This window comes from Mycteria americana, chromosome 1, assembly GCF_035582795.1.
Source record: "Mycteria americana isolate JAX WOST 10 ecotype Jacksonville Zoo and Gardens chromosome 1, USCA_MyAme_1.0, whole genome shotgun sequence".
Taxonomy (NCBI): domain Eukaryota; kingdom Metazoa; phylum Chordata; class Aves; order Ciconiiformes; family Ciconiidae; genus Mycteria; species Mycteria americana.
In genome coordinates, this window is record NC_134365.1 from 99,743,543 (window position 1) to 99,769,593 (window position 26,051).

The 26,051-nt window shown below is 42.2% G+C and overlaps 1 protein-coding gene across 3 annotated transcripts in view; it reads right to left on the minus strand.

The window, feature by feature from the left end:
* Positions 1 to 26,051, minus strand: part of MYH15 (myosin heavy chain 15) — a 51,042-nt gene that overhangs the window by 2,206 nt on the left and 22,785 nt on the right. For 2 of the 3 annotated variants that reach the window (XM_075514970.1, XM_075514961.1), the window contains exons 19-41: positions 24,194 to 24,261; positions 22,649 to 22,736; positions 22,312 to 22,429; positions 21,910 to 22,033; positions 21,075 to 21,211; positions 20,445 to 20,700; positions 19,755 to 19,997; positions 18,970 to 19,146; positions 18,303 to 18,448; positions 17,613 to 17,703; positions 16,227 to 16,616; positions 15,112 to 15,238; positions 13,881 to 13,999; positions 13,202 to 13,398; positions 11,819 to 12,168; positions 11,121 to 11,245; positions 8,688 to 8,803; positions 6,466 to 6,658; positions 5,551 to 5,754; positions 3,911 to 4,036; positions 2,327 to 2,497; positions 1,716 to 1,820; positions 454 to 549 (exon numbers count right to left, since the gene is read on the minus strand). In XM_075514970.1, coding sequence (XP_075371085.1) covers positions 454 to 549; positions 1,716 to 1,820; positions 2,327 to 2,497; positions 3,911 to 4,036; positions 5,551 to 5,754; positions 6,466 to 6,658; positions 8,688 to 8,803; positions 11,121 to 11,245; positions 11,819 to 12,168; positions 13,202 to 13,398; positions 13,881 to 13,999; positions 15,112 to 15,238; positions 16,227 to 16,616; positions 17,613 to 17,703; positions 18,303 to 18,448; positions 18,970 to 19,146; positions 19,755 to 19,997; positions 20,445 to 20,700; positions 21,075 to 21,211; positions 21,910 to 22,033; positions 22,312 to 22,429; positions 22,649 to 22,736; positions 24,194 to 24,261 — 3,767 coding nt within the window. Of the gene's footprint in view, positions 1 to 453; positions 550 to 1,715; positions 1,821 to 2,326; positions 2,498 to 3,910; positions 4,037 to 5,550; positions 5,755 to 6,465; positions 6,659 to 8,687; positions 8,804 to 11,120; positions 11,246 to 11,818; positions 12,169 to 13,201; positions 13,399 to 13,880; positions 14,000 to 15,111; positions 15,239 to 16,226; positions 16,617 to 17,612; positions 17,704 to 18,302; positions 18,449 to 18,969; positions 19,147 to 19,754; positions 19,998 to 20,444; positions 20,701 to 21,074; positions 21,212 to 21,909; positions 22,034 to 22,311; positions 22,430 to 22,648; positions 22,737 to 24,193; positions 24,262 to 26,051 lie in introns of those variants that run through there. The other variant, XM_075514978.1, reaches the window with a different exon arrangement.

Here is a 26,051-nt window from a genome sequence, read left to right on the forward strand (position 1 = left end):
CAGGATGGAAAGCGCTCAGCATGACTAGGTAACAGCTGTATGGAAACCACTTGCCTCCTGGAGAACTGAGATTGCTGTTTAACAGAGTTGATGTTTCCAGTGGCACTCTCCATGTAAAGTGAACTGGGAGGTTCTCAACATGCCTCCTGAGGGACTAGGAGGAAAAAAAATCTTTCCTGTTCCTTCCCTTCCCCCCTTTTCCCTTGCAAATTATACTGCAATCTTAAGACAAAATTGAATACCTTTTCTTAAATATAATCAACACATATGCTACATATTTTATTTTATATATATTATAAATACACTTACACATACAGGGTTTATATGAATATAAATACAAATATTAATACACACACAAAATGTGTATTTGTACTAAAAGCTTCTATGGATTAAAGATTGTGGGTTTAGGACAATAAATTTCTCAAAGGTAAGAGGGCCCAAATAGTTACTTACAGCTTCCTCTGCTTGGTGCTTGTAGCTCTTCACTTTTAATTGTAGCTTGTCAATCAGATCCTGCATCCTGGCCAGATTCTTCTTATCTTCTTCTGACTGCATCAAAACACCATTAATTGGGTTGACAGTGTAAAAGGACCTAAAGCGTCTCCCACAATGAAATAGGTATGGCTGCCATATGTATAATTTTAAAAACACATAGTTCAAAATACAAACAAGCCATATTGTGATCACCCTGTGTATAGAGGAGAAAAATTTCTATAGGTTGATTGAAGATGTATGTAAGCCTGGAGGCTGAGGACTAAAAGAGAGTACCCTCCCCATTTTTATAGACATGTAAATATATATACATATACACATACATATATATGTGCATACACTTTCAGAACTATGCACAAACACACACAGGGTTCCTTGCTCAGGGATGAGGAGCACTCTTGTCATTATAGGGTGTGTCATTATTTAGTGAAACAGACCTATGGGTGGGCTTAAAACACATGTACTTTCCATATTTAAAAACCTTGTTTGGAGGCAGTTCCAGTAAAAGGAGCCAGGTTTAAGCTGTCACAGTGCATAAGCAGAAGGACCAGCTAATTCTGTCTGCCTGTGCCGAAGCACTGTATTCTAAGAAAACAACCTTCAGCCTCTGCATACAAAAGTCAGAGTAAAATAACAGGTAGGGGGCTAAATAATCTCCTAGAGCAGATTTTTAGGATCCATCTCCTTAAAAGATGGATTATCTTCTTAAGAATGCTGTTGAAAGCAAAAAGATCAGTGCTCTGTGCTGAAGACCTTTTTCGAAAGGCAAGCAGCAACAGCAGCTGCTAGCAAACCTGTGGGAGGCTCACAACTAGACATTGCTGCTCAGCAATAGGTGGCAGAGCCCTGGGACTGGGCAACTCTACACCGAGTGATGCGTTAGAGTCAACTGAATCCTTCTGGCTCTTTTTCTCAACATCACCACAGCTGGGCCCTTTCTTCTCTTGCAGTGTGAATAGTCATTTAAGCCTGCTGCATATTAATACTGTGCTAAAACTGTCCAAATCCCAGCAGTAGAGGCTTTCTAACATTAGTCACGATGAGTCAAGCAAGATGATGGTAACCCTAGGGAGATGCTCCTCCTATCCCTAAAGCTTCCTACAATCAGAAAGCTCTGGGTAATGCTGCCCTTCATCCTTCACTGAAACACTGAGGCAACTTATGACACTGGGAGAACACATTTCTTTCCAGGGACCTAGTGGTTACTACAGTCCTCAGTGTACCTGGTAAGTCAGCTCTTTTATGCGCCTCTCAAACTTGCGGGCTCCTTTTTGGGCATCTGAATTGCGACGGAGTTCAGTCTCAAGTTCATTCTCCAGCTCACGAACCTGCAAAAAAGGAAAAACCCTTGCCATTTATGCTACGTATATAAAGCAACAGATAATTCAGTTCACAGTTCAACAAATGCTCATTTTCTCAGCATCTCCATAGAGTAGAATTTCAGTAACAGATCAAAATGTCACCTTTCCATTTTGCTTTTCATAAACATATTTAAACTTCATCAGCAAAGGTGCAGACATATGCAAAGGCCAAAAAAGTTTAACTGAAGTATGTATTGTAGAGGCTTTTCCTGGGTTTAGATGTTGGGGCTTTTTAAATTATTTTTTTAATCAAGGGCTTGGTCACCTGCTGCGCTACAACAGCTCATTGTAGCTGGATGATAAAGGGGAAGCATGCCTCCAAGAACTGCTTACTTGCATTTTGTGAAAGAGAGGAAGGTGTTTATAGTGTACCTTATTGGCCTCTATGAACTTATCAGGCAGCCCTGGGGCACCTACCTGGTCCCAGTTCTGTAAGCAGGAGACAGTGGTCTGAAATTGGATCACAAACTTACCCTGGATTCCAGTTTCTGGATCTGCTTCTTGCCACCTTTCAGGGCTATTTGTTCTGCTTCATCCAATCGCTTCTGGAGGTCTTTAATGGTTTGCTCCATGTTCTTCTTCATTCTCTCCAAGTGAGCACTAGTATCCTGCTCCTTTTTAAGCTCCTCAGCCATCATTGCTGCCTGAAAAACAACCACATTTTACAGCAGCTCTCTTATGCTATTGAATTATGTCTCAGAAGAAATGATGGGAGATCTATCTTGAATTATCCATTACTTGGATCATTCACTGTACACAAAGCTCCAGAGAATATCTTGTGTGGCATAACTTGCCTGGACAGAGGAAGCGCAAAGACAGAATAGCCTTGTAGGCCTTTTTTTTCCCTCCGTATTCTAATGCTGTGATTTAAGATTTTCCCCCAAACTTTTTTTTTTCTTTTAGTATCTGTGCTATAGAATGTCCTCATTTATAATGCCTACAAGTAAGCCTGTGCCATTCACTACAGACATTTTACCTAGAACTTATTAAAAATCTAATCTTGGTGTTTGGAGCTCTTGAAAGGTAGTAGATTAAAACAACTACCAGACAAATTTCCCTGCACAGCCATAGACAAGAGCTGCCTGAGCGGCTGTAACAGCAGAGCAGTTTCTGCAGTCTGTGCTGGGATAGGAAGCTCAGTTTCAACATCTTACATAGTCCCTGGCTGTTCTGTAAGACAGGTAACAAGGGTGCCAATTAGCTCATTCCTCCTTTGATGTTTGTGCCTGCCACCAAGAGCCATTTACAGATTTTGTAGCCATCACTGAGCAATCAGCGGAAGACAGCAGTCATTGCAATCCAGGCTGGAGCTGAATCAAGGACAATCAGCATCTTCTCTCTGGCAAGCAGTAATAGTGCTGTCAGCTGAGAAGCAGTAAAGACCATGGTACAGGAATAGCTTTGACCAGGCACTCCAGACATGTAACTCACAGAAACCTCCAGTTCTAGCTTTCATTTTATCTGTTGGTATGATGCGATACATCAGCTGAACTCTGAAGATGTGGATTTCTCCAGGTCTGTGGGAAATGAAACTATACCTGCCCAAATGATGTCTTCCTTAGAGGAAGAATACACTCCCTCTCTCCTCCTGGGATCTTAGGCCTCATGTTTTTCCAATAGACACCTAGTTCTAGCGTACCTCGTTCGGGATTCAGTAATTTTGCTTCTCCCATCAGATTCTATGTACACCAGGAGACCAGTTAATGCTAGTTCAGTCTGAACTGGTTTAGCCTATCCAGGTGTATGATTTACCCGATTCAAAGGTGAGATGAGCTAAGACTTTGAGGATCCGTGGAAACTGCATACTTGGGGCAAAAAAAAACCCAACAAAACAACCAAAACCAAACCCCAAACATCAGGAAGAAGTCCTTCCTCTCTTTTTACCTCTAGCCTGTTTTATTTTGTAGTTTCATCAGTTACCTCCAGATAACTGTGGAGCCCTTTGGATGTATGAGCTTTGTAGCAAGCACAGAAATGGTGACCTGGGAAATACTTACTTGGTTGTCCTAATACATTGCGGTACTGAAAAGAAGTGAGCAAGAAACCAGCCTGCTTACATCTGTGATTGCTTTCTTGGCTTTTTCCTCTGCATTCCTGCACTCCTGGATCGATTCCTCCACTTCATTCTGCATCTGCGAAATGTCACCCTCCAGCTTCTTCTTTTGATTGATGAGGCTTGTGTTCTTTTATTAAGTTTTCCCCAAAGGAACAGTGGAAAAGGAGGAAAAGTGATGATTAGACACATAACTTCTCTAAATACCATAGCACACCAAGGCTTACTGATTTTTGCAACTCCTGGATTACACAGAGTTGTACAGGGCCCCTCACTACAGGAAGGACATTGAGGTGCTGGAGCGTGTCCAGAGAAGAGCAACGAAGCTGGGGAAGGGTCTAGAGCACAAGTCCGATGAGGAGCAGCTGAGGGAACTGGGATTGTTTAGCCTGGAGAAAAGGAGGCTGAGGGGAGACCTTCTCGCTCTCTACAACTACCTGAAAGGAGGCTGTAGCAAGGTGGGGGTTGGTCTCTTCTCCCAGGTAACAAGCCATAGGACAAGAGGAAACGGCCTCAAGTTGCGCCAGGGGAGGTTTCCATTGGATGTTAGGAAAAATTTCTTTACTGAAAGGGTGGTCAAGCACTGGAAGAGGCTGCCCAGGGAAGTGCTGGAGTCACCATCCCTGGAAGTATTTAAAAGACCTCTAGATGTGGTGCTTAGGGACATGGTTTAGTGGTGGACTTGGCAGTGCTAGGTTAACAGTTGAATTTGATGATCTTAAAGGTCTATTCCGACCTAAACACTTCTATGCTTTGGGAAGGGAGGCCCAGGTACATGGTAAGGGCTGGCTTTTACTATGTAGCTTAACTTCAGTCTGAGGAAATATTAAAAATACTCTCAAAGCTGTAAATATTCAGATTTTGATTTAGATAAAATAATAAGCAAGAGATTGAAATAGAAGAATAAGCCAGTTCATTTTTGAATACTAATGACCTATAATCAGTTAGTCAATGAGGTGATTAAAACAGAAGCCCCATGGCATCATGGGCTGGAGGAAACATTGCAAAACATTGCCAGCCTGTTGCACATTTTCATTTCCTTCTGACCATTAATTATTTGGTGAAGAGAAGCTTTGGTTTTGTAGCAAAAATGCTGGCACATCAGGATGTGCCCCTCCATGGCCCTGTAAAAACTGTGGTGTCCATTGTGACAAAGTCCAAAGGCCTATATTTATGAGTATCTGTGATGTGGTAGGGAGCACTTTTCTGCAGGGTAGTTTCCTGCCCTGCACAATACATCTATTTTAGAACCCAGCCTCTACAGTTTTCATTGCTGAGTAACATCATCATAAACTGTCGCTTCTCCAAAGAAATGCCACACCATCCCAGCCATGGCTTAACTAAAAGCAGGAAACCGGTTTTACAGCACGGAACAAGGAAAGAAATTGAATTTACTCTTGTTATCTTCCATCACTGCTTTTTCTGGAAACTGTTTAAAGCAGTTGGCTGAATCATCAATTCCAGCTAACTCGACGGGAGTGAGGTGGCATACCTACAGAGTGACTTACTTCCTCTCCCTCATTTTCTCCCTTGAAGGAGGGCAAGATGTGTCTGACTTATGACGGCTATGGACAAACAGTGTCAGTGCTTATTAGACAAGGCTGAGTTTAACTCAGTGAGGGGGAGAGCACAGAAAAAGCCAACCTGAGTGTGAAGCAGGTTCACACGTTCAGTGGCTTCCAGCAGTTCATGCTCTGCCAGCTTCCTTGCCCGTTCAGTCTGGTCCAGCAAAGCCCTCAGCTCATCCAGCTCCGACTGGAGAAGATTGTTTCTCCTGTCAGAGACTGCCAGCTGCTCCTTCAGATCTTCATTCACATGTCCCAAGTCATCCAGCTGCACCTGAAGCTCCTATAACAAAATACATGTTTGTATTTTTTTACCAGTGCAACTCCATTTCAAGCCGCTGTGCTTACATAAGAGGACCCCAGACTGCAGAGGTTGCATGGGGCCCACCCAAGAATTTCAGTGCTTCTTTATTGGACAAAGGCTTCCTCCACACTGTAAGCTGAATAGCTTTTGTGGCATGTGGTGCAACAGGGGAAAAACCCATGTGTTCGAATCTGTCAGAGCTGGCAGTTCTGCCTGAGGCAGAACTAGCTGCTTCGGTGTGAGAGAGGTGATGACTTAAAAGGTGTCTTAGCAAAGCACTTTTTTTTTTTTTTAAGCTATTACAAATGTTGAAGCAAACAACAAAGCTGAATATACACACACTCCCTGTACTCCAGCCAACTGACTTGCTCTCCACTTTTAAAGGACTTGCAAGCTCACAAGAAGATCATAGATTTTCAGTTCCTCATGGTGTAGCTTTCTGCCCCTGCAGGAGGCTGTAGCCAGCAAGGGTTTTATGACTGGATCTCATCCAGCTTGTATGCAAGTCTTGGAAGAAATCCATATTTCAGTATTCTCTTATGCCAGACATGATCACTAAGGGTTTTCCCTGCACATCCTTGGGAGTAGCTTCTCTCTTAATTACCATCACCTTTGCTGTTTTGCTCTGTGCTAACGAAACATAGCCTGCACCTACCATTGGGTGACTGGGACTGGCAGCTCTCGAAGTACCTTTATTTGTGTCTGCACAACACGTGCTGACTTTGTTGCTTCTGCAGCATGCCTGTTAGCATGGCTGAGCTGGATTTCCATCTCGTTGAGGTCCCCTTCCATCTTCTTCTTGAGCCGGATGGCCTCATTTCTGCTCCGGGCTTCAGAATCAAGGGTGGACTGCAGTGAATCTATGGCACGTTGCTGATTTCTCCTGATTATGGAATAATGTAAAAAGGACATGAAGGGTGAATGGAGTAATTTTCCTCTCTGCACAGGAATGTAGAATTACATGCAACAGTACTTCACTTCCTGAAAGTGTCTCATTTCCAGAAATAGTATATTTCTGAATGACGTACATAGCACAGGTTTCTAGTGCCTCACTGCCATCTAACTGGCTGGTGTGCTTCACACCCTCAGCTAACTCCCAATCTGTAAGCACCTACAGCATCCTTCTCCCACATTTCCTTTGGCAATACTGGAGCAAGGAGTTCTCTCAGATCACTTGTAAACTCAGGCAAGAACAGGTTTGAACCTAACAAGAAGCACTTGAAGCTTAGCAGTCACTTACTAAGATATTTACTGAATCATTTACTGGGATGTTTTACATCTCAGCCTTTTTATGAAGGCATTAGTGGAGGGGATTAATCAAACTGAAGGTAGGCAGCTACATTCTAAGCCAATTACTCCAGACGGTCTTTATAGTAAATGGCATGTGTAAGCTACAATTTATTGTGTCTTAAAGTAGATGTTGAAACACATTTCTTATGCTCAATTATAAGGGGAATAATTCAGGAATAGAAATCTGTGTTATGGACATATAAAGTTAGGAGAGATTAAGCCCGCCCTAATTAACAGCCTGATCCTGCTCTGAAAGGCAGCTTAGTGCCAATTTAAAGATGGCAAAACAGATACAGACAGGTGCTTAATTTTCTTGACTCTGTAACAGTCAAGTCCTACAATGAAAGTTTTGCTCTCTTACAACCAGAAGGTAACTCAAAGCACAGAATATGACTCACACAGGGACACATTTCTCTCGCTGCTAGTCAAGTTTTGCTGAAAACGTAGTTCTGGGAAATCACTGAGTCAACAAGGAAAACCTTGAGGGCCTTATTGCTTCATCAGGATACTGAACTGTGCCCTAGACTCCCAGGGAACAGCACAGCATGTCTGCTGAACAACTTGGCAGCAAAACAAAGATAACGAAGCTGAGGCAGAAGGCATTGGTTAGGATAGCTTGTCCTGAGATCTCTGTAATCCAGATATCTGTAGGTCATCAAAAGATAGTATCCGAAAGGGCTGAAACATTATTTGTTTTTTAAACAATTAACATATCGATCCTTGTATCTATGCTGGCCAAGGTGAGCCTTGGACTTCCCCTTCCCTTTACCCTACCAACAAACAATGACATGGTTCTTGGATTAATAGTGCTGCAACACTGACTAATTAAAGGCCGGAGTTTGCTGAAGAACTACACACACACATTGCTGAAAATCTGGCCCAGCGTAGCATCATTTTAAGAGTGCAACTCTTCAGATTAGAGTTTGTGCTGGGTGGGACAGGAGAGACAAAAGACATCATCCTCCTGTCATCTAATTGCTTTCCATTTTTCCTGTTAAACCCTCTCACCTGCAGGCTCCTTTTCCTTTATATTCATACTTTCTGTACCTCTGCAATTCTCATTGCTTACCCAAATGCTGTACACGTAACGGCAAGCTCCTCACATCCTCCCACAATCAGTGTAGCTGTAACTGCATAAATTAACTAAGTGCAGAGGTAAAGATTGTCTTCAGATAATATAGGTTTGAGCACCACTGAGGCAGTACTGCTGATTTTGCCTGTGGTTCCCCTTGGGAGGCAGCCATCCTAGAGGATTAGGAGAAGGCAGCTCTCTAGACCTACTTGTCTCCGTACTGTAAACATACAGACTTAGCAGCCCTTGGTCTGCTGCAATTTTGGTTATGCCAGTCAGCTGTGTTACGGCTGCTATGTGATATGTATGATGGGCTTATGTGTACGCTGGCAGAGGTTGAACTGACAGGAATATTTGAACTAAGAAATGGTAATGTGGTAGGACTACCCTTCGGTAAATAATCAGAGCTGTCTTGGTTCCTAGTACAGACAGTATCTGCTTGTGCTGGCATAACTACCTGTGGTGCATTTGACTGGCTTGGGTCTTGAGAATATTTCTGGTCTTTTGAGATTTTCCCCTTAAAAAAACCATGCTGCTTCCTGCACAGTACCTTATATTTTCCATTTCTTCCTCCTTTTCTGTCAGCTTCCTTTCAAACTCTGCTTTAAGCTGAGAAAGTTCAAGCTGAAAACGAAGGGTCTTACTTTCTTCATGCTCCAAAGCTCCCTGAAATAGAAAGCACCAAGAGCTTGCAGGCCAGGAGGTGCTATTTTTTTATTTTTTCAAATCACAAACTGCTGCACAAAGATGATCCCTTCACACTTTTTTTCCCGTTCCCAATAGCACTATTTCCTCCCTGCCTCTCTCTCTAGGCAAGGACATGAGCGGCTTACGTGGCAAAACAATGCATTTATTTGCCTTCTAATGCAACTTGGCAGCTGGAAAACTGAGCAGCAAGCTCCTCGGAGGACAGATTGTCAAACAGGCCACAGCTCAGCAAAAAAATACCTTAGGCCCTGCCTGCGTGGTTTTGATATCAACAGACGTTCCCTGCTCTGCACCCCTGTACAGACACCCTCCAGAAATTCACGGGCTTGTAAGGGATAGGCAAAAGCTAAAGCAAGATTGTTGTTGGGAGCGTGAAGAGGTCTACACATCCCCCAGCTCACAAAGATCTCTCCAAATCATGAAGTGTTGAAAGCCTCCCATTTATACAATCTTATTAGACAATATGACTTCAAGGAAAGAAATAACAGACATCAGCTCTGTATGACAAAATGCAAAAATACTCTGTCCGCTCTTTCCAATTAACATGAAGACAACTCTATGAAACAAGGGAGATTTGCTCCTATGTCTTTGTTCTTACATTTCTCTCATATATGGAAGTTAAGAACTAAGCTGACAACAGCCCATAGTGAAATAACAGGGCCTCTGACTTCCAGGTCTTGCATAAACCAGGCTCAGTGGCATTCTGACTCCTTGCTGCTCGCATCGCACAGGGAAGGGAAGCAGAACTGAACACCATATATTTCGGAAGTGCTCTCTGAAGGGTAGAATTGCACAGGCGTAGCTATGCTTCCCTCGAGAGATGATGGAAACAGAATGGAGGTTCTGAAGACAAAGCGGTACAAAGTCCTTGCTAATCTCTGGCCATCATGCAGCAGCTACAGGTCAGTCGAATGCACACTTCATGCCAAGGAGCCACAATGTATTAATGGGAACAGCACGCAGGAGTACTGTGTCACCGTTGTGACTGCTGGAGACCCAAACTCACAAGGAAGGGAGAAAATCTGTATTAAACCATTTCTTTCACAATTAAAATAGAATACATCACCACTTTACTTTCGTTAGTTCCTAATTTCACTGAGCTTTAGGAAGCTGTTCCACACAGTCCAGGAAAGTAAAGCATGCCCCTTAGGTCCCTCAAGAACCGATGTATTCTTTCTAGTGAGAGAAGTTTATTGACAGAGCATGTAATCACTCTCCACATCTCAGAGCTGTGGAAGAAAGACATGATCTTTCCTCTGCTCTGGTCATGACACCTGTTTGTTTGGCTGTGAAATCCCTGCAAAGTATAAAGCATCCTGTAACAGACAAAGGAAGTTGCACAGCATTTAAGATATTAACAGATCCCTGTCACTGGATGATGTTTGTTTTAGCAGATATTATTTAGAGTACAATTCAAAAGAAATGCAGCCTTCACTAAAAATCTCTTGCTATGTGCCGTGTTGCTTCTAGCCAGCAACATCTGCCCTTCCTAGCTCTGCAATGCACCAAACTTGAAAAAAACCTGACAGCCCAGCCCTTTAAGTGAATAATCAGGATTTCCAGTCAGCTTGTTCCATACTGTTGGTTTGTTTCTGGAAACTAGGATGAGGCATCCCTCTTGGGTACGTGCATACTTGTCACTGTAGAAATTAGCGCAATGATGCTAAGTGTCTTTACCAAACTCCTATGGGAGTCAAAGGTTTTCCAAATGGCCTGTATTCTTTTGGTTTCTGACACTGCTACCATTTTTTTAAGCAGGCTGCAGTATCCAACACAATATCTGAGACCTTATACAATTTAAAGTCATCAGGAGGTTTGTCTTCTTATTCTCAAAACCAGGAAATGGTCAATTTGTTGTTGGAAACTAGACACTAGAAATATCTGATAAAATAAGACCATAATTCTCAGCAGTTTCTGTTTCCTGAAAGACTGAAATATTCTATGCTGAAGTGAGCGAGAAGGATTGTATTTTCAGGAGGTGAGCAGAAGATTTCTGAGCTTCCTGAAAGGGAAAAAAAAACCCCAACCACAAAAACCCAAAACCTACAAGGCACCTCCTTTGAAAGTGCCTCCACTTGATGATCTTAGAGGTGACATCTCCAAAAGTCACCAGTCACTCTTGAAAACACTGGCTAGCAAGGCCGGAGGAGCTGGGTGCGGAGAGGTTGCACTTGCTAACAATCAACACCTTGGCTGTGTTGCTGAGAGGATGAAAAAGGAAGGAAAATAATGATAAAGACACCCTTTCCTCTTCCCTTGAGCTTTCTTTCCTTACCTCTGCTTCTTCCAGAGCCAGCTGAACTTCTGACTTCTCTTGTTCAACCTGTTTCTTGATTTTTTCTATTTCATGGAGGTTCTTGTTTCCTTCACTAATCTGATTGGTCAGATCAGAAATCTCCTCTGAAACAAAAAGGATGGACAGATTTAGCGACCAGAGTGTCCCAAACATACTGCAATTCACGGAGTGTGAATACAGGACCCATGCTTCAAAATACTACCTCAAGGGCTCATCTGTACACAAGCACTGCCTTACTTTCAATTACAGCAACTTTTTTCACCTGACCAACTTGAAGGCACAGACTTTCTTGTAAATGCTTTTTGAAGTGGTTATTGTGATTTAGTTTTTATCTGTGATCTGCAGGCTAGCAGCACCGTGCTGTGCTTTGGGAGCTATCTAGGCTTCATCCACTGTACCTCTGTCATCTTTCTTATTGCTCCCCTAAGACTGGCATCTCTGCCAGTGAGCTTCATTGACAGGTGAGCAAAGGGAAGCCTGCTCTTCTCTGGCCATAGCAATTTCTATGTTTAAAACATTCATTGCCAGCATCAGTCAGTGTCTCCAAACACATCAGAAAGCTAGTCTCAAGGATGAGACAAATGCTTTTCCCCACAGCTGTTACAGGGCACCTGCATCCCTCCAACTGTCCACTGGTGTGGCTCTTGCACTGGACGCGGGGCCTGAATGAAGCCTACCTTGGAGGTTCTTGTTTTCCCGTTTCAACGTCTCCAGATGGTCCAGCGTCTCCTCGTAGGCATTCTTCAGCTTGAAGAGCTCTGTGCTGAGGCCACGGGCCTCCTTCTGGGAAGCCTCCAGCTCAGCCTGTGACTCTTCATACTTCTGCTTCCAGTCATTGATGGTCTTGTCGAACCCACGCTGCTTCTTGTCCAGCGAGGCAGCTGCTGAGTTTGCCTTCTCCAGGTCAATCATCATGTCTTCCAGCTCATTCTGCAGCCTGTGCTTTGTCTTTTCCAGAGAAGAGCACTTGGCATTGGCCGCCTCGATTGCTTCCTCAGCTTCTTGCAGGCGAGCGGCAAGCTTTTTCCTACCAGGTGGGAAGAGACAGTGAAATGACTGAGAGCCACCGCTGACGTGTTGTCCAGAAAAACTGACCCCAAACCAGTATTTTCAATAAATCAGTTTTGAAAGGGAAAATTGGGGGAGGCAAGGGGAAGGGAGGGGGAACTCAAGCCTCTAGAGAGAAGGGACTATGATAGGCAAAAAATCAGCTTATGAATGCTGACGTGTGGCAGATGATTTTGTGCATGTGTGCTTGAGTGTGAATATTTGAAATTGAACTTTTCAACTCTTAAGCAGCAGTCTGCTACTCGATAGCTGTAACCAGGATGGGCTGGTTGTAAATTTTGGTAACACCTGGTCTAAATGAAAGTATCATGTTCCTCCAGTTAAGAGATATGAAACAGAACCCCCAGTCAGGAGGCTGGTCATGCCTTGGGCTTCTGTTCATAGACTATTTAGATTGGGAAAACAGAGGGCTGGGAGTCCTGGCAAGAAGAATAGGTCCTGGAAAGAAAGGAGGGCCCAGAAAGAAGGAAGTAAAGATGCAATATAGAGGAAATGTACTGGAAGTGGGGGAAGATCCTGCAGATCAGAGATGTGTGGAGGCAGATGCTGGAGATGCTCAGAGACCTTGCCCAATAACACCCGAGACTGATAGCTGTGAGTGGCTGCACAGCAGGAGCCAACATGACTTTCTGCCCTACCTTCCTGGAGCAGCTATCATCTCCCTGCTGGGAAGGCAAGTCAAGACCTAGGGAACATAGCACTGGGCTGGGGCAAAGCAAGTGAGTGTGCGAGATAAACAAGTAGAGTAATCCAATCTTGTTAGTTCTTAAATAAGCCCCAGTATCCGTATCCACTACCCCATGGACAATGACTCAACAGAAACATTGACTTGCCTAAGCAATGGAAAGAACAGAAGGACAGCCACAAATGACAGCAGTGAGCCAGAGGGCTTTTTCCAACCAGATTGCCCTATTTCCTTAGCCCCGTAACAAGACCCAGGGAACACAGTCCTCCCAGCCAAGGGGACGACGATGTCCACATAACCTACTTACTTGGCATCTTCCAGCTCCTCAGTTCTCTGAATGGCATCAGTCTCATACTTTGTTCTCCACTGTGCCACTTCTGCATTTCCCTTGGAGAGAGCCCGCTGCAACTCTGCCTTGGCTTCTTGCTCCTCCTCATACTGCTCCCGCAAGAGATCACAGTCGTGCCTGGCTGCTTGCAGGGCATGAGCCAGGGCATTTTTGGACTGCAGGGATAGAAAGGTCACAGCATTGCAGGGTTACCTACAGCAAAACCCAAACAAACAGCCCCTAGAAAATCAAACAGAGACTTAAGCCTTTTTTTCTTTTTGCCTCTGGCCTTGACAGTCCAGGTCAAGTGAGGTAAGAAGTGTTTGAAGTCATCCCTAACTGGTGACATGTTGAGGAAGCTATTAAGACTGAAGATAATCCAGCATCTTTGGAGAGGCATCCAAACTTTTAAGATGCAAGATCTGAGATTTTGGCTATACTACTAGGTAAGTTTTATTTAGCAATTATGGATGCTGATTATTTTCCCAAACTCTTCTCCAGTGACTTGCCTCAGTCAGGGGCAGGAACTTATATCAGTACAATTACCAGGAAGCATTCTCATTCCTATGTCTTCTTTCAGCTTTTATCCAGGCTACAAATCAACATGAACAGTTTTCCCCATTCCATCTCAATGAATGGGAGAGAGTCAAAGCATTACCTTGGTTTCCTCTTCTAGCTGTCTCCTAAGTTCTTCAATCTGTTGTGTAAATGATGTTTTCCCCCGGGACATCTGATTTATCAGTGACTCCTTCTCTTCAAGCTGTCTTATAAATTCACCTGCCACAGGATTTAACCAAAGGAAAAAAAAAAAAAGGTAAGACCAGGAAATTACAAAGTCCCAGCCAAAATCAAAATCCCACCTGTCCAATTTGGCTGAGGAAAAGAACTAACAGTGATTGTGGCTGACCTCTTGTGAAGCTTCTTCCAAAGTTGTAACTATCAGACACTTCACCAGGATAGTTTTCCTTAGGTGTTTGTTTGTTTGGGGGTTTTTTTGTTGGTTTTGTGAGTTTTTTTTTTATTATTTTTACTGCCAATACCTTGATTCATTAATTTTAGTTTAGCTCGTGGATCAGACTAGACTGATGCTTACTTTCATTTGCAGTTGTAGCTGGTTTTGTTTATACTTTTCTTCACTACTTTATCTTGGTTTTCCACAGACGACTTTTCAGAGTGCTCCAAAGCACCCTGAGAACCTCACAATGACCAGTGTACAGAACAGAGGGATACATAAGGAAAATTTCATTTATCACAAGAAGGGCGTCACTGCATGGTGGACACCGCAGCCTCATAGGAGTACATAGAACTAACATGAAAACAGACAGGAAATGAGAAATATGTCTTTGAAAATACACAGAATGGTGATATCTGATGAGGATGCAGAGATTAAATAGTACTACTCTGGCTAAAAAAGGTAGCAAGCACTTAGAGGATGTGGTATTTTTGGTGGGATGTGAGTGTCTTCTGGAATGCAATGCCCAAGGTCATGCTGAGGAAGATGGTATTCACACAGACAGCAGCAGTATGCCAATTCGTTCATCTTCCCTCTAGCACTGCAAGAGAGATGTACATGTCCTTGTTCCTGAAACTGCGTACCTAGCCAGCACATCCATTTCAGCTCATGAGATGGTAGCACGGTATGCTGGTAAATATGGTTATAGGTTTGTTTTAAAAGCCAGTCAAAGGCAAGGTTGTCCCCTGCTGCCAAGGTTATAAAAATATTGAAGATAGGAAAGTCAAAAGACACAAAGCCACTGTTTCATTCAGCAATCCTAACCCAGCCACCTTCAAGCAGATGCCATTGCACAATACATCTCACTGACATAGTGCTGAGACACACTTGACAGACTGTTTTCCAGGAATTTATCTTAGGCTGAATGTGCACGTACCATTCTCACTCTGGAGTTTTGTCTTCTGAGTAGTAAGGTCATTCATGAGGCGAGTCATTTCCTCCAGTTTAGTTTTCGTCTCATTCAGATGGTCTTCATAAGTGCGACAAAGTTTCTCTGCATTTGCCTAACAGGAATCAGGAGACAAGACATACAAAGCTGTAGCCTCCAGGCAGCCATTTGGAAGCAGTAGCCTTCCATATGTATCCTTTTTTTGTTTGCCTTTCAGAGAAATGGCAGATAGCAAAGACACAAACACCACAGCTGTAAAGCGGGGAATAGTAGCCCTGTGTCCGCAGTCCCAGGCCAGGGGTCTCCCCATCAGACCACCTTCCCCATTTGCTTTCCCTGAATTGCAATCTGAACTAAAGCACCAGAGTAAAAAGTCTCTGCAAGAACTTCAAAAGCAATCACATGCCTATGAAATTCAGGCATAAGCCTCCTCATAATTACTAGATGGGAAAATCACCTCCAATGAAAATTGGTTTACTGATTCTGCTTTAATTGCCATTTATCATAAATTGAGTTTGATGACAGCTTTCTAACTCTCAGAATACTGAAATTTCTTTTCTTCACTTGCACTGAAAGAACTCTGTAGAGTGCTCTGAAAGCTGCCAAGATTATCTACTCAGGAAACAAAATCCACAGTTCAGCCATAGGAAGTAAAAATACACATGATGGTCATGCAAGCCTTTGCTTTCCACTCCTTGCTAACATGGGTCAAAACTGTGAACCAAGGGCAGGATCTGAGAGGACTCTGCTTAGGATGGGAGATATCCAGCCTTGGATGGCATCAGCCCAGTCATCACCAGCCTGGGGGAGCACAATTTAAGTGACACAGTTTTGTGCTCTGAGAGATACAGATAAACAATATGCCTGCAACTGGGCATGCACTATGTGTTTTAGACAGGCCACCTTAATTGCTGTCCCATCTCCAGGTAAGAAGGCTTATGCCACCAGCTGGGGAAGGGGGGACACTGTGCGCATAAGCACCCTCAGATTGCAAGACACCACCTTCTGAAACGCTTCAGCCCTACCAGGTGTCCTGGGAAACCTTCAGACCTGCCTTAGCTACACATCGTCTTTGGGGGTTTGGGAAGCCTCGGGACCCTTACTTTTGCCTTGACCATCTGCTCCATGTTGGATGACAGATCATCCACTTCCATCTTCAGCTCGCTTTTCTCCTTTTCCAGTTTCTGCTTGACCCGCTGCAGGTTGTCCAGTTGCTCCCCCATCTCAGCCACACTGTCTGCGTGCTTCTTCCTCAGGGTGGCGGCTGTGGCTTCGTAGTGCAGTGTGGCCTCCTCGAGGTCCCGCCGCAGCTTCAGGAACTCTGCCTCACGTTTCTTGTTCATCTCCAGCTGGGCAGCTGTGGCTCCCCCAGCCTCCTCAAGTCGCTCACTTAATTCCTCCAGCTCTCGGGCCAAATCTGATCTCTGCTTTTCCACCTTTGCTCGAGCAGCTCTTTCTGCTTCCAACTCCTCTTCTAGTTCTTCTATACGAGCCTACAAAGAGACATGAGCACCTTTGGGTCACCGTCATGATGATTCCCATTGGAATACCTTGAAGCACCTTACAAATTGTTAAACCCTCTGCCAGCCCACACTTTACAACACAGGTGGAAACACAGAAACTTGCCCATTTGTGCCAATAAATCAGATCTTGAGCTAGAGTAAGAATGATGAGTCACATCTTTCTCACAGTAGATTGCTTTCCAAGCTCTAGTTCAAGACATTTTGGTCAAGTGCATTGACCTTATACTCATGTGCTTGACATTCAGCTGAAGTACCTGAGAGAAGTTACTTGATAAGTAGGAGTAGCAGCAACAAATTGTCATTGAAGGGGAAGGACTCTTTGTTCCCATTTTAAGAGCTCTGTGACTGAAGTAACTTCTGTCTAGGAGTGTTAAGACAGGATTTCAAATACAGCAGTGTGTAAATTGCATGACTAATGAATATTCATTGGGACAGTCTTTTTTATGAAACAGTTATTTTGACCAATCTACACATCCAAGTTATGCAAATGTTCTTTCTTTACAGAAAAGCAGAACTGATACTTTGGGTCAAGACATTTTGTTTGGACTGTGCTGACTTTCTTTGGCCTTTTTATTTCTGTTGAAAATTTCCTGTGCATTTGAGCCCTTCCTCTAAATTTCAAATCCATGCTTATCACTGCTGAACTCCTCCCCAGCATCCACCCTCAGCTCCATGGTGTGGAACAATATTATTTGCTTAAAACAAAACACCAGAGGCTTTTCTGCCTTACCTGAAACCACTAGCATTCTGTGGTCGTATGTCTTGCTACTGGGAAGGAACCACTATAGAGCAAGCACCCTGACGGGAAAAGGGATCAGTCTGGGAAGCTACAGAATTGGGTCTCAAAGCTACCACTTTGGGTCTCAAAGCTAAGCTGCAGCTAGCCATGAAAAGTCTCTGCAAAGCCCTTCAGTGAGGCACAAAGAGAAATTCATCCTAAGATACATGAGAAAGAAGCAAGCTGACCTGAAGCTCCTTGATCTTCTTCTGCAGCTGCATCACTATAGCTTGTTCATCTTCTATCTTGGAATTCAGCTGGCTCATTTCAAATTCTTTCCTGCCACAGAAAGGAAAATCCTACTGTGACAATTTTCCCTGTAGCTTCAAGTTAGGCTTTTGCAATTTTTAAAGAGTTGTTCAATAAAACTTTTAACGTATCTAAAAATGAAAGCAATCCTCATATATTGCTATTTGCATGAAAACACATCTTCCTCTGAGCACTGGTTTCCAAGTCAAGACTCTGTATGCATTTGTGCAATTATATTTCTGGTTCTTTGTGTCATACAAAAGTAATGTTATTTTCAGACTCAATGGAATAATATGTTTAACAGAGTCAGGTCTTTCAACAATACTGTCATAGCTAGTTAGGATACACAACTTTAGAGACTTCCTTCAGCTTTCTCCTCTAAGCAACGAAAAACACAAATACCTTTTTTTAAAAAAAAAAAATGCTGGAAAGTGTAATGAATTCTAATGTTTCAGGTATACTGTGCACAAGTAAGAGTGATTTTTCCCTCCCTCCTTGGCTAGACACTCTCTCCTCTGTCATGGAATTACATTTTAGCCACCATCAGAGCAGGATGACACACCTAAAGGCTCTGAAATGACAGTGATAACTGTGCTGCTTTATTTTGTACAACAGAATCAGTCTCTTACTTTTTTAGCTTTTCTTCCATCTGCAGCTTATCATTCTCCAAGTCCATGACACTCTCTTGGGTCAGCTTCAAATCCCCTTCCAGTTTGCGTTTTGCCCTTTCTAGATCCATCCTCACTTTCTTCTCTTGTTCAAGTGAGCCCTCAAGCTTTAGGAACAAAGTCACTTGTTAAATATATTGAACACAGATGGTTTACAACAGTCAAATGTATGCTAAGCCCAGCTTTGTGCTGAGCAAGTGGCAAAGCAGAAGTATTTAAGTACAAGCATCCTATTTTACATTTTTTGTTTTCTAGCACCCAGTGGACATATGGGCTAAAGAAATATAATATAAGGGTTAGTCCACAGTTTACATTTGTGCAAGCATTACAGTTCTCTTAGTAGCAAAGTTCTGTCTGACTTCATGCCAGTTACACTGCAAATGCAAACTGGGTAGATTTTCCCTCGTTATCACACTCCTTCCAAAGGCTGAACTACAGAGATCAGTTTTTATAGCATTCCTGTAATTATACCTTTTACAGACAGAACAACAAGGACTGCATTTCTAAATCCTCGATCATTTCTAAAAGGACAGGAATACATTTCAAAGCTTTGCAACATTTCAGACTCATGAAATTGTAAGTGGTGGACAAACAAGCCTGGGGAAACGTGAAGGCAGAGCCAGCTTACATCATCCACTTGCTGTTCCAGTTTCACTTTAGCTTTGCTCAGTGTGTTGACCTTGTCCTCCTCTGCTTGTAGGTCATCCAGAACTTGCTGATGAGCTTCCTGCAAGGACTTTTTCTCCTTAGTAAGTTTGCTGATATTCTCATCAAGAGTCGCCATTTCTTCTGTCAGATTTTTGACCTGTGTGAGAAAGGAAGATGTACTTGTAGGACTTTGAAGCAAGTGATTATCATAACCCGGCTCAAATGACTGTCTGTACTGAACTTGTATGCAGGAAGATGATGGAAAGAAAGGGATCTCTCCCCTCCCTGACCCCTTGTGGCTTTTTAAGTGAAATTGCCATCAAGGGAGCCGATGTGTGCCAGTTCTTGTGGGTTTGTACATTCTTTCAAATGTACTAAACTCTCTTCAGTGTCACTCTCATAGTGGGAGTCTCCAGCTTCTGATTCTCTCTAGGAGAAGTAGGAGATGAGCTTTACATTTACAGGGTCTAAGAAGACGAGCTAGAAGAACTCATGGTTACAGCAGAAAATTGTTTACTTAAAAATGCCCAAACTAGACATAATTCTTTAGCTGAATTGCAGCAAAACTCACTTCAGAAAAAGGGAAACTTAGGCTCAGAGTTAACACTTTTTCCCCTCATAAGGTCAAATAACTCTTTGTATACTGATTCTTCAGTGTGGCCTGTGTAACAGACAGTGTAAAACCATCGGAAGACCAGTAGCTCTTGTCATAAAGGCAATCCGTGCCCAACCTCTTTTGAATACATGGTGAAGTTCTAAAGGTACCTTGTTTTCAGTAGCATGCTTCTCTTTCTCTACTTTTGCAAGTGTTATTTCAAGATCATCAATATCCTTCTTGAGCTCAGAGCACTCATCTTCCAATTTTCTCTTCTTAGAAGTCAGCTCAGAATTCATCTCTTCCTCATCCTCAACCCGCTCTGTCAGTTCTTTGACTTTGGCCTCCAGCTGAATCTTGGATTTAATCAACAAGTCGCATCGTTCCTCGGCATCTGCCAGAGTGTCTTGCTCCTGGTGTGGCACAAGGAAGAAGACAGCAATGACTGCCTGGCCTTTTTTCCTCCTCACTTGTCCCCTATCCTGTAAGTGGTCAGAGAGCCTGATCCAATGCTACAGAGCAGCATAAGGAAAATTTCCTGCTCCTGATTTCAGAAGACAAGACTGACAAGTAGTTAATGGAGCAGGATGAGACACTGGTGAGCATGACTAGTCACATATAAGAATACTTCCATATCTAACTGCCACCAACATTGCCTTGAACAGAACCTGTTAAGATTTGCATTGCTAGCCCAGCTGGTTATATGCTAGAACATGAGAATTTCTATCCGCTCTAATTTTTGGCAAGAATCTGACAAGATCAACAGCTTATTTTAATTGAATTGCACTAACATTCTGGTCTGTAAGCCTTTGAGTTTCAAGGAACATCTAAAGAATATATGAATATATGTGTCTACTCACAGCTTGGAGCTGGAGAAGCAAATCATTTTTTTCCTGAACTAAAGAGACTTGCTTTTCTTCAAGTTCCTTTCTCCTGGCTTCAGATTTTTCCAGGGCCTCCTTCAGTTTCAAGAACTCTTCCTTCATATTGGCCATCTCCTTTTCAGTTTCTGCAGACTTCAGAAGAGGTTTGATCTTAAAGAAGAGCTTCATCCAGGGCCAGTTCTTCACAGCCATAAAAGCACGGATGTTCCACTGAATTACAAGAAGGGCATCCCTGGTTTAAGAAGAAAACAAACAAAATTCCCTAAAGCTTAGCCTGAATTGAGAAAGTGAGAATTTTCTTCATTCTCAGTCAGTTTCATGGCTTTGTTCTCAGTAATATTAGGAACTTGTACTAGGTTCCAAGATATACAAGAAACTTCCTCCGTATCTCTTGATTTTCAGGGACACAAAAAATTTCCAAATCTGATTTTTACCAGATCTGCAGGCGACTAATATACAGTTGCTATTATTTTTATCATACGTCTATTTTAAACCTTTAATTTAGGGTTAGGTATAGCCTTAGGGACTGTAATAATGGCTCTATTCAACATATAATTAAATGGTAATTACTATTATCAGCTAAGATTTAAGGGGAAGCCTTCATACCTGCGCTCCACTATCTTCTGAAACTCAATCCGCATCAACCGGCCACGTGCTCTTGCCTGGATCATTGTTAAGATTTTTGCAAGTCTCTCATCCCTCATTTCTTCTAGATGGCCCAAGAGACCAGCCTTGAAGAACACCTGGTACATGCATAGATGTTATTTCACCATAACAAATTATTTTATTCCAGAGTTACACAGACCTTATTGAAATTGTTCAGAAGAATGGTATTTTTATTGACACTATAAAGTAAAATAGTATAGAGGGCCAAATACTACTTGCGTCAAGGACTGCACTGTACAGTTCCAAGGTTGTTTTAAAACAGTCTCATCTCCCCAGTTTTGAATAGGCTGAACTATTTTATTGCCACATTTTTATTGCCACAGTACTTTTCAGCTGTGACAGGGTTCAAAGCAGGTCAGCTGAACCACAGCTCCCAACTCCCAGAGATCCATGCTAATGGGATCATGTCATAATTGCACGTGGCCTCATTTCAAAAGCTGCAGCCGATCTTGTGGTCCATATATGTTTGAGTGTACCTATATTATATTAAATAAGCTATTGTTTTACTGGGGGGCATGGAGCATCAGCTGCTGCTGTGTCTGCTTGTAGTGTTGCTGTAATAAAAGCTTTGTGGGAGCTTGAGCCAAAGAAATAAAATTCCTCTAGCACACCTTAAAAATTAATATAACTTTGCTGCTATATTGCTGGTTCCTTTTATTATTAACTCTTCATTAATCACCACTGCCAGAAATTGCATAATATCCTATTCTACAAATTGGATATTAGATCCATCACTTTTCTCTTTACATAAGCAGTGATGGTCTTTCCTGGTTACCTTGGTGTGTCCGAAACGATATTGGTTGTGGTCAACATCTAAAGACGCCAGCAGTTTTTCAGCAGCTTTTCTGCTATCCACAAACTTGTCCTCTGGGATCGCGCCTGGATTCAGAATGCGGTACCTGTTAATAACAGATGAGCAATGAGTAAATTGGCCTAGATTCTGCTTTCCTGCCCCTCCCCTTACCCCAAAACTTAAAAAAAAAAATCACCTAGGGTAATTTCCTACTTTGCATCTACACAGACACAAGCAAGAGCAGAATGCTGCCTTCCATGTTCAGGCAAACTGAATGGAAAATAAACTTGAATGGAATAAAATACCTCAAATAAAAATAAGAAGATATGCTTTGCTTATTTTGACTGATGGATTAGGACAGGAGACAACACAGCTCTACATTACCTTTGTTTAAAGTCAGCGTAAAGCACCCTGTTTGGGAAACCCTTACGGCAAATGCGAATGCCTTCCAGGACACCGTTACAGCGGAGCTGATGCAAGACAAGGAAAGCATCCATTGCACCTACAGAGGAAAAATAAGGCTAAATTATCCATAGGGCTTAATATTCATTTCACTGAGGGAACTGGAAAATGTGAGGTGTCGTCTCCTGAAAGAGCAACACCATTGGATAAGGTGAACAACACAGGCAGTATTTAAGTACAATCTGGTGACTTGGAAGTAAGTATTGGAATGACATAATTCAAATATACTAGAATTTTAAGACTGTTGTTTTTTCCATACCTGGAGTTTTTGATTCATTGGGGATAATGCATCGTACAAAGTGAGGGGCTGTAGATCTTAGGTTAGTCATCAGCTTATTTAAATTTTCCTAGAACAGACATATTAAAAACACAATTAGCTTTAGCAGTTTAGTGGAATTCTAATCACTTATTTCTTTGGTTTGTTGGTTGTTAAGCTTATTAAGGTCATCTCTTTAAATAGTCTCTAACAAAATTATAAACTTACCAAAACTATTACAGAGAAATGTGTTCAAATAAACCAAATCACAAATTAACTTTATTATAGGAATCCACACTGGTTTTAGCAAAGTCTTCAGAAGACACATGTTTTATTTACAACCCCAGAAATGTCAGAAACAAGATGAACAGCAAGCAAGATGCAGTATCATCCTGCAGAGCATCTCGGTAAAGCCAGCTGCATTTTTGCCTAGTCACTTCCCCACTCAGCGAGGATAGTTCACCTTTCCCATCTGTTCCTCATAAAAGCTAGGTTTTTGTCCTCCTGGCCAAATATTTTCCCTTTATTGATCTAAATCAGACATCTCCCAGGCAGGCAGCAAGCTAGCTTGGAAGAAGCCAACCATTCAGTGCCTACCAATGATCACCAAAGCTCTGTGGAAAGTGTTTTGTCTGGTCAGCAGAAAATAGAGACCACTGGAGCTGGAATATAATGTCATCAGCACAACTGTTCAAACTGAAAATTTCTCATATGCCAGTCAGGATGATAAATGAGACAACCTGAGCCAGGTACTTAGCAGCTCCCTGTGTTCTGGAAAGTGGGCTTCTATTTGTGGCTTATTAGATTACTCTCTGAGTGATCCTTCAGCTATCTTTACACTTCTTCAGCTGGTAAGATACAGGTCTTGATTTCCCTTGATTTCCCTTCATGAGGAGTACCTCCAAACAAGATAAAATGACATGACTAGTGGGAGATAACTACTTCCTTCCCTACCTGAGGTTTACCTACATTACAGCTTCCTCAATGTTACCCATAAGAAACGGTACTAATGGTAAATTACAGGCTCCATTTTTCCCCAGGCATGATCCTAGCGACAGCTTCCACCAGGAGCACATGCCAGTCCCAGTAGAAAGGAATTACTCAGGAAAAAAGAGGCTATATGCCGCTCCATTCAACAACTTTTGTTTTCCATGACTGCTCTAACCCTAGGATCCAATTACAAACAATAATCAGATAGGGACTAGCAAATTACTTGTAATTGGTTCCTGTTCCAAAGACATGCATGAAGCTATAAGCCACAAAATAAGTGATAAAGGTTGTTCACAACATTTTGTGGTACTTTCTCAAATAGAATAAAAAACATTTAATCTCCTGAATGCTCAAGAAGATTATTTATTATAGGAATCCACATGCCCTTCATAAATGCATTTCTAATAACAGTGTATTCACTTAGCCAAGGTCAATAACCCAGGCCCTGAATCAAATTTGATGTTGGATTTCAATTTTTTTTGTCCATTAAAATCCTTAACATTCCTCTTCAATGCATTGTCTTAACTCAAACTATCAGGTGGGAAGAGGTAAACAAACCTTGTGCAATGAGGACACCGTTTGAAAAGAAGCACCTTTCTTGCGTTTCTTTTCTCCACCCTGGTCAACTAAGAAAAAAATGAAATAAATAAAAATCACAATCTGTATCTCAGTAAGAGGTGCAGGCAGGGCACGGGAGGCAGACGAACTGTTCTAGTAGTACAACTTCCTTTGAATGAAAGGCATAGCTAATGACTTGATGACTCTGATTGCTCAAATATTACACAAAAACTTCTGAACATCAAGTGTTATGTATCACAAGTTTGCAGCTCTCTGTCCATAGTCAGGATTTTTGTCAAAGACCACTGTAAGCTTTCTGGATTGCATTTGCATTTCAGATCTAGACAGTATCACTTGTTATGCAGAAAGTCCATAAATATGAATAAGGCAGAAAAATAACTTTTAACAAAATAGAGTAGTTTGTAGTTCATTAAAAAGCCTATAGGGTGAAATGATATAGAAAAACAAAAAGCTAAAGAAAAGTAATGCTTATGGAAAATTTATACTATACATTGTACTGTGTAGACAGTGATTCTCACGTGTCTGCTATGCAGACACTGAACTTGTGCAAGTAACATTTGTCTAGAATAGAGGGAAATGAATATTTGTAATTTTAGATATAGTAGCTTTGCGTCCTCTGAATTTTGCTTAAAGCTTCAGAGTCAAAATCACTCAGATCCTCCAAAGGAATGCTAGTTTCTGACATGACCTTTACAAAGTTTCACAAGAGCCAAACATGACCCAAAAACGTACAGCAATTGCTGTAGCTTTCTAAACATCGGACCATTAGATCATTCCCAGGAGGTCTGGCATTCTGTCACCTGTCAACAACAGTCAGCATAAAAGGAGAAGCGAAGAGTGCAATGTGCTTGATGCAATTATCCACAGCCTTTCCCCCTTTTGAAAGTGACACTGACAAGACTGGAAGAGGCTAATCTGGACGGGCTGTTCTTTCCTCTTTACACTGAGGAGAAGCAAGGTAGTATTCTGACAGACAGGAATATCCACAGGCAAACAGGCAGTTAGTAACTTGCAAGAATTTGCTAGTGGCAGGATTTTTGTTATTTACATTCAGCTCTGTCTCTTATTCACATTATGAAGTCTGCAGCCTGCTTGCTTCCTCAGAAAGTGTCTTATGATTCATGACAACATCATCTATAGAAACGAGGTTACTAATAAATAGGCTGTAAGTGATTGCAACTTCAGGACATAAGAGCTACATCTTTGTAATGAATGCCAGTCTTATTTACTTAAGATCAATTTTCTGGATGCTTGCTACTTGTTTCCTCACAAATAAAACAGTTCTGTGTAATGCATACAGCTTAAATACGTTCTCAGCCATACACTAGTCTTGTTAAAAAAAACCAACAGCAACCAAAAAGGAAGATGTATTGGCAAAATCTTCTACTTTGGCCAATGTGGAATGCTGTTCAGGTACCTTCAGTATCTACTTGCCACTAATCCAACAAAATATTCCAAAACACTGTCTTAAACTTTGTATTTCTGATTTAATTCAGGGTGGCTAGCAAGGAGGACTACAGTGTGGGAAACGAGCTGGTTTTGTTCATAGGCATTTATGTACAAAATTTTTTGTGCAACACTTGCCTGCATATCTGAGCACTTGCATGCTCAGCTCCCACTGGGGTGTTCACAACACACAGATTTCCTTGCCAAAATTGCTCAGAGGTATTACGCATTCAAACTAGCTGAGTTAATGGCCTGCTTGGTATAACCGGCAAACTCCTACAGATGCTGTGCGCATCTAAATAATTAGTCACTGCCTCATTTAGCATTGAGTCAATTGCAGTTGAGAGAATTGTTTTGTTTCTTAAATTCATTCTGAAGCACGCATCCCAAA